Genomic DNA, 13,333 nt, shown 5'->3' on the forward strand with positions numbered 1-13,333 from the left:
AACGTCTCATCCAAAATACTTAGCTATTCAGAAGTCCCTCTGTATGAGTTATAGCCATGACTCTGAAAATACTCAGGCAACAGCTGTTGAGAGAGAAACAGAGTAAACATTTCAGGCTGATGAAAGTTCAGTTCTCATGAAAAGTCGTCGACCTGAATTGTTAACTTGGCTTCTCTCTCCACAGTTGTTGCCTGACCTGCTGAATTTTTCCAGCATTTTACGTTTTTGTTTAGTACCGTATGTAGGATTCTCTTCCCTACAGAGCAATGGAAGCTGGGTCATTGAATTTATTCAAGGCAGAGTTAGACAGATTACTGATAGACAAGGGAGTCAAGGGTTATGAGGGCAGACAAGACAGTGGAGCTGAGACCACAACCAGATCATCCTTGATCTTACTGAATGGCGGAGCAGGCTCGGAGGGCCAAATAACCTACGTCGGCTCCTAAGCCCTATGCTCCTATTTTCAGCATCTATAGTATTTTGTTTTTGTGTTGTTGCAGCCTAGATTCAGTTGGGTTGTTATAGGATTTAAAATACGCACTTTTCTTTTCAAAAGAAATCCTTGCATTTTATAAAACATTTTTCACAACCTCGGGATGTCCCATTCCCCTTACTGCCAAAGAAATATTTTTGAAGGGTTGTTTGGCAAAATTGTCAAAAGAGCTGAACTCTAGAGGTGAGGCGAGAGTGACTGCCCTTGACATCAAGGCCGCATTTGACTGAGTGCGGCATCAAGGAGCCCTAGCAAAACTGGAGTCAATGGGAATCGGGGAAATCTCTCTGCTGTTTAGAGTCATACCTAGCACAAATTAAGATGGTTGTGGTTGTTGGAGGTCAGGTACCTCAGTTCGAAGACATCACTGCAGGAGTTCCTCAGGGTAGTGTCCTAGGCCCAACCACCTTCAGCTGCTTCACCAATGATCTTCCTTCCATCATAAGATCAGAAGTGGGAATGTTCAGTGATGACTGCACAATGTTCAGCATCATTCGCAACTCCTCAGATACTGAAGCAGTCCATGTCCAAATGCAGCAAGACCTGGACAATATCCAGGCTTGGGCTGACAAGTGGCATGTAACATTCACATCATATAAGTGCCAGGCATGACCATCTCTAATGGGAGAGAATCTAACCATTGCCCATTGACATTCAATGGCATTGCAATCACTGAATCCCCACACCCTGAGGGTTACCATTGACCAGAATCTGAACTGGACTAGCCATATAAATACAGTGGCTACAAGAGCAGGCCAGAGGCTAGGAATCCTGTGGCAAATAAATCAATTTCTGACTCCCCAAAACCTGTTCACCATCTATAAGCCACAAGTCAGGTGTGTGATGGAATACTCTCCTCTTGCCTGGATGAGTGCAGCTCCACAAGGCTCAAGAAGCTTGATACCATCCAGGACAAAGCAGCCCGCTTGATTCGCACCCCATCCACAAACATTCACTCCCTCCACCGCCGATGCACAGTGTCAGCAGTGTGTACCATCTACAAGATGCACTGCAGGAATTCACCAAGGCTCCTTAGACAGCATCTTCCAAACCCACGACCACCACCATCTAGCAGGACAAGGGCAGCAGAAACACAGCAACACCACCATCTAGAAGTTCCCCTCCAAGCCGCTCACTATACTAACTTGGAAATATATTCCCGTTCTTTCACTGTCACTGGGTCAAAATCCTGGAACTCCCTCCTTAACAGCACTGTGGGTGTACCTACACCACATGGACTGCAGCAGCTCAGGAAGGCAGCTCACCACCACCTTCTCAAGGTCAACTAGAGATGGGCAATAAATGCTGGCCTAGCCAGTGAAGCCCACATCCCCCGAATGAATAGAAAAAATTAGGCAAAGTGGCAGGCAATTTGTGCACAGCACAATTTGAAAAAGTTGTTAGTTAAGCATTTGGAATCTTGGACTTCATAAATAGAGATATTGAGTACAAAAGCAGGAAAGTTACGCTGAACCTTTATAATACTCTGGTCAGGTCACTATACTTTTGGAAGGGTCCTATGAGGATGCAGGGCAGATTTATCAGAATGGGCCCAGGGATGGGGGGGTTTTTGCTGCAAGGTTAGGTTGCAGAAGCTAGGGTTGTTCCTCTTGGAGCAAAGGAGATTGAGGGGTAATTTGATAGAGGCGTAAAAAATTTTGAAAGGTTTAGTTAAGGTATGCAAGGAAAATCTGTTCCCTTTGGCTGTTGGTACGAGGGGCAGGGGACAGAGATTTAAAGTTTTGGGCAAGAGATGCAGGGGGAATGTGAGGAAGGACTTTTTTCACACTGAATGGTAATAACCTGGGACTTGCTGCCTCTAAGGTTGGTGGAAGCAGAGATGATCAATGATTTCAAAAGGAAATTAGATGGTCACTTGAGGGAAAGAAACTAGCATGGGCTATTGGGATAGAACAGCCGAATGAGACTTAGTGGATAACTGTACAGCATGGACTGAATGGCCTCTTTCTGTGCCATTATGACTGACAGCAAGGTCCGAATAGAAATGACCAGATCACCTATTTTAGTGGCGCTGGTTGAAGATAGCTGCTCCTGTGGCCAAATTATTCATTGGATTGCTAATATTCTAAGCCCAGGAAAGAATAAAATGGTTGTCTGCAAAATTGCAGTGCACTAAAAACACCCATAAAACATCCAACAGGCTGCCCTAAGTTGAAGTTCAGTGTGTTTTTTGGGCAATGTGCTTAAATGCTTGTTTTTAATGATTTAGTGACAAAACAATCTGAGAATGTAAAAGGCTGTTAAAGGTAATGAGAGTTGGCAATGGTATTAGCGCGGTTCAGTACCGCACAGTTTAAAGGAAGATTCACACCTACCTGGAATCGAATATAAAGACAGACTATCAATGTTGTGGAAATCCTATAGCCAGAGAGTTTTCAAGCCCATTTAAACACGAGGGGCTATATTTATTTTTAAACAGGAGTAAAGTGAGTGCCGCTCCGAGTGAATTACGGAGGACAGGTTGGTGATAAAGTAACGGTGCAAATAGAGACACAGGTCGGGAATTTGCGTTGCATTCTTTCTCATCCAGTCACGTGAATCACCGGCATCTCTCTCTCTCTCTCTCTCCCCCCAATACACACACACACATACACACAACAAAGTTTCCTTTTGTACGCTCGGCGCTTTCTGCTCTAGTTGATGAACTGTGCTGGGTGAACATTACTGAAGTCAAATCTAAACAATGCCGAAGGGAACGTGGTCATGTCAATGAACCATTGCAAACTCCAGCCAAGTTGTCTCCTTCTCTCTCTCCACCCACCCCCCAACCCCACAAAGGAGCCAGCAGAAAGGTGCCCCTGTAACTTTAAGGCTGACTGACTAGAGGCTGGGCCAGTGGAGCGGACTGACGGCCAACTTGCTCTCCCACTGCCAGCTCCTCGCATGGGGAGGGAGAGCTGAGCACATCTGGATCCGCTGCACGGCCGAGCTCCCTGGACCTGTTGCTGGGAGGGCTCGGGGTGGGGGGTGCTGTAGCCACCAGGCGAGCGGTGTACCCGGGGGACGGTGACCGTGAACGCAGGCAGGGTCGAGGCTGCTTCGCTGCCGCCAGGGGATAAACCGAGCGACGTGTCCAAGATCAGCCCGCCTGCAGCGATTGGAGAAATAGCAAGATGTGCGGCGGAAAGCAACCCCATTTATGGGATAGACTGCGGCTGGCCAGCGGCCCGCCAGCTGCGAGGAGCCGGGCATAGACTCGGAGGCAAATGCACTTCTGTCAGTTGTGTTGCGAGGCTGTGAGTGAACCGGGTGACACATTCTCCTCGCAATCGAGCGACACACCAACAAACCAGGTCAGCGACCAACAATGTGAGCCGAGTCAGCCTTTCCCGGGACAATTACCAGCAATTCCGAATCAACAGTTGGCAAGAAACAAAAATGCTGGCAAAGAAAACTCATTAGATGAGATTCGTCACTTTGGGAAGTGTGTGGACTGTCAGGGCGACAGACTGCAACTGGTCACTGACCTGCCAGTCTCGGAACACTTGTGAAATGAGCAGCCCACAAAACGTTAGACCAGGGACAGAGCGATCAACCGCAGGGCTTGGTTCACGATGAAACTCTTGCATTTGGTGCATTTAATCGCCGGATTGTTTGGAATCGTAGCCGGGAACAGAAACTGCCCTGACTTGATCATAGATAGCTGCAGCTGTACCAGTGAGCGCTCTAAGGGACCCAGCAGACAGATGATCCGAATAAAAGTGTCGTGCAGCCATGGAGAGTTGTTAGAAACTTTGCAATCCAGCCTGCTGCCGAACCAAACCGTAACTCTGTAAGTACTCGAATTTCGCTTCTGCCTGAGCATCGCACCAACGTGATTGCTGTTTAGATCATACAGTCCAGAACTGTAAAACTGCTTTCGCCAAACCAGTCATTACCAATCCTCAGTGCTCAGTCTGTCCGATGTGTAATAGATGTATAACATCACTACCTATGGCTGTCAGCAAGTGTCTCATGTGTGAATAGAAAGTGGCCAAACCTTTCTATAAGTTGTCGTTGTAAATTGGGGGGTTACTTAAAACTACATTAACGCAATCTCTCTGGTAAGAAATGTGTTGCGCGATTAGTGCTCCCATATCTTGGTCACGTTTTCCGATTGATAACCCTTTCCCAGAGATTTTCATGTTTTTTTTTTATATAAACACACACAGTACTGTCAATCCACCAAGAAGAGTTACACTTTGTGACTTCACTAGCTGGAAATTTTAAAAGCTAAAAGTATCCTATAATATTTATGATAATAGTTACCGCTTTCCTGACTGCTGTTTACACTGATTTGGCTGAAACAAGGGGATTTGTGGAGTGTGATGCACAATTGACAGTCCGAAGTGAGAATGATTCGGCAACTCTCATGCCAGCGGTGAGGAAGGGACTCTGCATTAGGGTGTGAGCACCCTCTCAGACAGAGCTGAAGAACAGGCCCCATTGAACTTTCCAATAACATCAAAAATAAGTTTTTGAAATAACCACGTGATCCAACCACTCTTAAAATATAGTTTCAAACTGGACTGGGGTTAACATTTACTGGGTGTAAACTGGTGTGAGCTGGCCTCCTGACAAGGCTCTTACGCCACATGACTTTTAGCGCACAAAAATGATTCATTATATTATAATTAAATTGACACAGAGCGGTAATATTAATGTAGCCTTTTATGTTTTCTGTTTCTTATCCTTTCTTTGCTGCTTTCATTATCTCTTGCCTGATTCCTTTCTTTGAATTCCGCGCCTCTCCTGCCCTGAACTTCCAAATGTTTGTCTTTGGTAGGAACGTCATTATCTCTTACTTAATTATTGTGATGCTACATGTTTCCTGCCTCTTGTTCCCTCTGTGGCCCTCACGCCCGTACATGGCTCTTCTACTCTAGTTGCTAGATTTGCCTCTGATTTAACTCCTAATCAAACGGCCGTTAACTTTGGAGTAAATGCTCGCTGACAACTTCTTGTGACAGTTTCTTTTAAGGTGAAAGTAACTTTAATGGCAACCCCTGTTGCTTTAATTAGTCAAATAATTAACTGGCTCTGGAATTCCCTTCCTGAGCCTTTTCCTCTCTACCTCGCTCTCCTCTTTTAAGGTACCCCATAAATCTGACCTCTGTGAACAAGTTGCTAGTCACCTGTTCCAATATCCCTTTAACTTGACTGGGTGCCAGTTTGTCTAATAGCGCTTCTGTGAAACAGGGTGGCACGTTTTATTACCTTAAAATACAATTTGTTGTCATATAACTCTATGACACTCCAAAGGAGCAGAAGTAAGGGTTCCATCAGCTTAGCACAATAGATACCTCGGTTTATAATGAAAGCCAAGAAGAAATGTTTGCCCTGTCTGAAATCGAATGATGATGCTACATACATTAACCTGTAGAACGCGGTATTACTGGTTGTTGATATTTACAAATAAAAATGAACTAAGCATTGCAACACTATAGTGTCAAAGTATCGAAGGCCTTTCTGCATACTGTGAATTTATTTAACAAATACCTTTACTACATTCAAATACATAAATGTTTTGCAAATTTTTTTTATTTTAGAATTTGATATCATTAATAACATCCATCTCATCTGTTCCACCCCCCCCCCAAAAAAAAACACTAAGAGGATGGACAATGGCTGAATACTGTGTGCCTGCGTATGTTACTCAGTAGTTATTGGGAAATTTGTTTGTGATCCAGGGTTACTAGCACTTTGATTTTTTTTCTATAGCTACATGGAAGTAAGTAGTTTTAACTTAGTGCTTATCCAAGTAGCACAGTGATCAGGAACCCATTATGTGGGGATCACTTGCATTCCTGCGTTCCATGAAGCCATATATGGGAGCTCCATCATTGCATTAAAATATCATTCCTCATTTTGTACTCTTTAATAGTGTCATATTTTGGAACAAATTCCTGCATTTTTGAAGAATAAGCAGAATGCTAGCTTCTGCTTCTTGTACTTTAAGGGAGACAGATGAAGCAATGAGAATGACCAAGGGAAACCCAAGTATTTCTTTTCACTAACTGTTAACGGGCTTTCTGTAAGGTTGTCTTTGGTATTTTAATGGGAGTATGTTACTTACAATGTCTTTATTTTTCCCTACGGCTGGAGAAATAAATATCACTCTAGCGCAGGGCCCTTTACCCATTATGAGTGCCTTAAGGTTGAACACTATTACCAGGTGCTTCCCTTACATCTACATTATTTGTAAAGGTGTTCATGTTGCATAATCTGGTTGTAGACTTTAATTTTTGAAAAAAATGTTTCCATTTCTAAATAATTAATTTCCCAAAAGCATGAAGAAACTGTGGAAACTACTGAGATTACTTGTTACACTGCCATCTCTTAAAGCCCTAAGCAGCATACTCATATGTTAAAAATAAAGAAAATGTGATTGTTTTAAATACTATATGTTGTTAAAATGTATAGAAAATAGTATATATACTATATAAATATTGAAGTTCATCACAAGTGATCTTTTAGAGCTGTAATTCTCAGTAAATCTGCTTAATTATACACTGCTTTCATTGTTCATGGTCAGCTGAACTATTTGACCAAAAATATATCTTCTAACTCACGCTATAGCATTTACTGCTCTATTCAGTGAGAGTGCTTTGTGTAGTATATCTGTGATGCAGTTGTAAACATTTCACTTAATTAAAGGCTGTGATATGTAATTATGTCAGCAATGATTTATTACAGTTGTGTGAGTACGTTACAGTCACTGGTAGAGTCACTGCTTTGTTAGTCGTTTCTGGTTACCTTCTCGGGTCCATGGCCAGCACTTGTCCTGATTACTCAACTTTATGTCTCCTTTTACATGCTGCATTGATACACCCCCTTATCAAACTATCCAGCGCTTCTTTATGAGCTCCAATGTTATTGTTATCCTACTTGTGCACTTGCTTTCTCTCCTTTCTCTCTCTTTTAATATATAATGTTACATATAAAATATGTTTAGTCAGTTGCTCTCCAACCAATTATAATTGGAGTAAAAAACTTGACTTCTGGATTCTCGGCAGCCAGTATATTGTAAAACTAAAAAACGTCTCTATTGTCAGCTTATTGCAAAAGTACTGAGGAAAAAAAAACTCCCAAAAAAGGGGTGTAATGTTTTTTGTTTTGTTTGGAGATGTGTCATGAGGCTATTAATGTATATAATATTATTGGAAAACATTTTTCTTTTAAAATGGAGGTTTAGTCTGTGGGTGTGTCTTAATTGAATTAACGCCAGCTAGTCTAGGTGTTTTGATGTGTACAAGTTTTGATATGCAAGAGAAATAGAGTGCATTTGCATTTTTTTGAATAGAGCATTCAAGAAGTCTAGCCAGCAGAGATCAAGCGATATGTTTATATTACTAATACAATTAATACCATGAAAGGGGTTTTATTGTTAGTGAGGTGGAGTTCAAAGTGGCTAGTGATACAATGAGAATTTACATTCAATGGGCTATGCTAGGTATAACAAGATAACAGTTTTGTGTGTGAGAGCAGAGGCAACATGAGATCAAAAACAGTTGTAAGCCTCCAACTGTCTCCAAAGGAACCAAAGTGAAAAGAACCTCATTTTGAATGTGTAAGGTGAAAATGCTTTGCCTGGTGTCTGGTTGAGTCTATGGGTTGGTGTTGCCTTGGAGATTAGTTTGGGAATTTATTAAAAATTATGATCGTAGTAATTTGTAGCCATATGTATACATTTAACTTGTGTAAATTAATAAAATGTTTCATTTAGCTTAATATAAAAACCTCTAGAGAACTGGTGGTCTGATTCCTGAATTTAAAGTTGCATCTCAAACATAGAATTTAAAATTAAAGGTTATGACAGTTGTTTAAAGTTTTCCTCTGGGATTTTTAAACAACTCAGCTGTACCAACTGCATGGTCATAACAAGATGCAAGATTATATATAACAGCAATAGTAGTCCCTATGTGTTTTGCAGTAATGATCCATTTTGAATTAACACTCAAAGGATTAATTTTATTAAAAATATTTTGAAGCATTGCTAACTTTTATGGACTGCCTTATACTTTGTTAAAGATAGGTGTGCATGCATCGTGAAGTAATGTACTATTCAGACGTTTTATTCCTATGCTGAATGGTGCCCTCCTCCTAAATGGTCTTACAAAAATTAACAAAAATAAAAATATATTTCACTTATCAAGGTCAGTCATGAGAAACTTGGTTAGAATTACACAGGAGTTGAAAGAGATAAACATGAAAAATAGTTGTTGAAATAAAGTCAGTCAGTGGGCTGGCTGTTGTAGTATCTCTTAATGGAGAAGGTGGCAAATAGGACATTTACAGTCCATGAAACTAAGCAGTTAACTTAATGGCCCAATTATACATATGTCTCCCTCTTTTCTCTCATTTTTGTGCTTATGAATTTGAGAGATAGTAGTGCACTTAGATTCTATATGTATGTTAACAACATCCAGCTCTACCTCACTACCACCTCTCTTGGTGTCTCAACTGTCTATAACTTGTTACATTGCATGTTTTATCTCATTCATTCATGGGATGTGGGCATCGTTGGCTAGGCCAGTGCTTATTGTCCATCCCAAATTGCCCTTGAGAAGGTGGTGGTGAGCTGCCTTCTTCAACCGCTGCAGTCCATGTGGTGTAGGTACACCCACAGTGCTGTTAGGGAGGGAGTTCCAGTATTTTGACCTAGCGACAGAGAAGGAACAGTGATATATTTCCAAGTCAGGATGGTGTGTGGCTTGGAGGGGAACTTCCAGGTAGTGTTCCCAAGCATTTGCTGCCCTTGTCCTTATAGACAGTAGCGGTCGTGAGTTTGGAAGGTTCTGTCTAAGGAATCTTGGTGAGTCCCTGCAGTGCATCTTGTAGATGGTACACACTGGTGCTACTGTGCGTCGATGGTGGAGAGAGTGAATGTTTGTGGATGTGGTGCCAATCAAGTGGACTGCTTTGTCCTGGATGGTGACAAGCTTCTAGGGTGTTGTTGGGACTCCACTCATCCAGGCAAGTGGGGATTGTTCCATCACACTCCTGACTTGTGCCTTGTAGATGGTGGACAGGCTTTGGGGAGTCTGGAGGTGAGTTACTCACTGCATGATTCCTCTGACCTGCTTTTGTAGCCACAGTATTTATATGGCGAGTCCAGTTCAGTTTCTGGTCAATGGTAACCGCCAGGATGATGTTAGTGGGGGATTCAGCAATGGTAATGCCATTGAATGTCAAGGGGTCATGGTTAGATTTTCTCTTGTTGGTGATGGCCATTGCCTGGCACTTGTGTGGTACAAATGTTACTTGCCGCTTGTCAGCCCAAGCCTGGATATTGTGCAGGTCTTGCTGCATTTGGACATGGACTGCTTCAGTATCTAAGGAGTTGCAAATGGCGCTGAACACTGCACAACATCCAGTACTGGATGAGCAGAAATTTCCTCCATAACTAAATATTGGAAGGCTGAAGCCATCGTCTTCGGTCCCCACCACAAATGCCATTCTCCAGCCAGTGACTCCATCCCTGTCCCTGGCAATTGTTTGAGGCTGAACCAGACCATTTGCAACTTTGGTGTCATACTTATACTTCCAATCACATATCTGCTTCATCACTAAGACCGCTTACCACAACCTTCATAACATTGCCTGACTGCACTTCTGCCTCAAGCTCATCTGCAGCTCGAAAACCTCATCTATGCCTTTGTGAGTTCCATACTTGACTATTCTAATGCACTCCTGCCGGTCCCCCATCTTCCACCCTCCATAAGTGTAAGCTCGTCCCTAACCCTGCTGCCCATATATAAACTTTCTCCAAGCCCTGTTCACCACCCCTCATCCCTATGCCCATTGACCTACATTGGCTCTCGGTTGAGCAATGTCTCGATTTTCAAAATTCTCATCCTTGTTTTCAGATCCTTCCATGCCCTCGCTCCTCTGTATCGCTGTAAGCTCCTCAAGCCTCACAAACATCTGAGGTATCTGCACTGCTCTAAATCTGGCCTCCTGTGCACCACCGATTTTAATCATTCCACCATTGGCAGCCATGCTTTCGGCTGCTTCTGGAACTCCCTCTTGAATCCTCTTCGCTTCTCTGGTACTCTGTCCTCCTTTTAGATGCTCTGCAAAGCCTACCTTTTTAACCAAGCTTCTCATCATCTGCCCTAATATCCCTTTTTGTGGTTGGGTGTTAAAATTTGTTTAATAATCACACCTGTGAATCACCTTAAGACATTGCACTCTGTTAAGAAACACTACATAAATGTAAGGTCTTGTTGTTGCTGGGAATGGAGCTCTTCCTATTTCAGGCAGCAGCACCACGCATGCAAGGCAGGATAGCACAGTGGGACGCAAAATAAAGCGCCCTCATCCTTGCCCTAACAACATGTTGCAGTACAACATTAGAAAAGTGCCCTCAATTGTAGCAGTGCGATATTTCTCATACCTGCCATTGTAAGACCTGTCTGAGTGACGTTGCCTATTAAGGACAGTTTTATGCTGAGGAACTGCATTGTGATTGAAACTTGTTTCACATTATATTTTCATTAATTGGTCTAAGTTGAGTTTGAATTCAAATCCCAGCCCATTGTCCAGCCCATTGCACAACCAGTTTCCCCTTAAAAGTCCCCAAGATAATTATGGCCAGTTGCTGAAACTACTGGAAGAACCAGGCAAAATATGCTTGTTCACCTGTCTCCTTGTGAAGCAAAATTTATTCCCTTTCTCTATTACACAGTCCACAAGGATCTGCAGACACTTGTCAGTAAAAGCACTCTATGTACTTGCCAAGAATAGTGGGTACTCAACTACTGTATTGCTGAATGTTTTTCTTTCTTCTCTGCAGCCCCCCCCCATCCCCCCAAGTTAAGTGGCCTGTTAGCTGTTTGAGATACTGAGGTTCATTATGACAAGTTATTTGTGATTGGCTGCTTCACTGTTCTCACTAGTGAAATTACATTGCATGAATTGTGATCTTCGAAATCATGTACACGCACTTTTGTTGGTCATAAAAATATATTAAAGAAAGGAAGTTGTTTTATTTTAAAGACATTTTAGAAAAAGAGCTTAAAATATAGTCCTATGATTTTTTTTTTATGTAGAGGGTGTTTACCTTGCACCACATTTGAAAGAAATTTTGTTGCTAACTAGGCTTGGAGTCACCTCTGTTTTTCTTTGGCAGGTTGACCTTGTGGTGGGAATTACTGCATTTTTTTTTACTCTTTCATAGGATGTAGACATCACTGGCTAGACTAGCATTTGTTGCCCACCCCTAATTGTACTTGAGAAGGTGGTGGTGGTGAGCTGCCTTCTTGAACTGCTGCAGTCCATGTGATGTAGGTACACCCACAGTGCTGCTGGGAGGGAGATCCAGGATTTTGACTCTGGGTCAATGGAAAAATGGCAATATATTTCCAAGACAAGATTGTGTGCAGCTTGGAGGGGAACTTGCAGGTAGTGGCATTCTCATGCTCTGCTGCCCTTGTCCTTCTAGGTAGTAGAGGTCGCAGGTTTGGAAGGTGCTGTCAAAGCAGCCTTGGTGAGTTTCTGCAGTGCACCTGTAGATAGTACATACTGCTGCCACTGTGTATCAGGGAGTGAATGTTTAAGGTGGTGGGCGTTATGCTAATCGAGCGGGCTGCCTTAGCCTAGTTGTGTTGAACTTCTTGAGTGTTGTTGGAGCTGCACTCATCCATGCAAGTGGAGAGTATTCCATCACATTCCTGATTTGTGCCTTGTGATGGTGGACAGGCTTTGGGGAATTGGGAAATGAGTTACTCGCTGCAGGATTCTTAGCCTCTGAGCTGAATTAAATTAAGCATGGAAGACTTTGACAAGTTATCACATTCTATTCTTGTCATACTAATTGCTGGTTCTGAGTCAAAAACATTTATTTCTTCTGGTGGAATCATTTTCTCCCCCGTTGGCAACTGTATCCTCTGCCGTTTATACAACTTTTCCCAAATTCCTGATGGTGGTCATGTAAAACTAAATAGCTCTAGATCCATTTGCTTCAAACTCTAATTTGAAAAATGAGAAGCGTATATTGTAACCATACAGTACAGTGTATAGGTCCATTCTTTCAATCGTTATTACCAAAACAATGTAGAGACCAATATTCAAGTTAGGCTTACAAAAGCAAAACGCTCTGGATCCTGGAAATCTGAAAATTAAAACTGAAAATGCTGGAAATATTCAGCAGGTTACGCAGCATTTGTGCAGAGTAAAACACAGTTAATATTTCAGGGAGATGAAAGTTCTGATGAAGGTCATCGACCTGACAGGTTAACTCTCTTTTTCTTTGCACAGATGCTGCCTGACCTCCTGGTTATTTCCAGAATATTTTTTGTTTTGAATTAGACTTGCTTTTTTGTTGGTCATAAAAATGTATGAAATGCGTGTAAACATACAACACAAGGAGAGTCAAATGCTGGCCTAGCCAGTTGCACCCACATCACATGAATGAATAAAAAATAATAATTAAAATGCTGTAATGTTTCCACATTTTACAGGCCATTCTTGAAAAGGTTTTAAAATATGAGAATTATGTTTCATCAGTATTTTCTTTATCTTACTTCAGTATGTGCCAAGGGGGAAGATATGGATGTATAGTAAAGCTGATTTTCAGAAATGTTTGTGTAGAATACAACCCTTCAACGTTTTCATGATTGAAAAGAACAGATTACCTTGTCAGCTATTTACAGTTATACAAATCACAATTGGTTTATAAAGGAAATTATGCATGTTTTTGGAAAATCTCCTGGTAATCGTTGCAAGCTAGCAGTTCGCCAAGTTTTTTTTTGGTTATATTTAAAATTAAATGGAAAGAAATCAAAGGAAACAGGTCATGTAAGGAAAGAGTAAGTTTTGTGATGAAAAGTGATGAAT

At 41.9% G+C, this 13,333-nt stretch overlaps 1 protein-coding gene across 1 annotated transcript in view; it reads left to right on the plus strand.

Moving 5' to 3' along the window:
- The first annotated feature begins 3,530 nt into the window (after positions 1 to 3,530).
- adgra1b (adhesion G protein-coupled receptor A1b) overlaps positions 3,531 to 13,333 on the plus strand; it is a 537,318-nt gene continuing 527,515 nt past the window's right edge. The window contains exon 1 of the mRNA XM_078564920.1: positions 3,531 to 4,286. Coding sequence (XP_078421046.1) covers positions 4,069 to 4,286 — 218 coding nt within the window. The 5' untranslated portion in view covers positions 3,531 to 4,068. The remainder of the gene's footprint in view (positions 4,287 to 13,333) is intronic.

The sequence above is a fragment of the Cetorhinus maximus genome, chromosome 20 (assembly GCF_964194155.1).
Source record: "Cetorhinus maximus chromosome 20, sCetMax3.hap1.1, whole genome shotgun sequence".
NCBI lineage: Eukaryota > Metazoa > Chordata > Chondrichthyes > Lamniformes > Cetorhinidae > Cetorhinus > Cetorhinus maximus.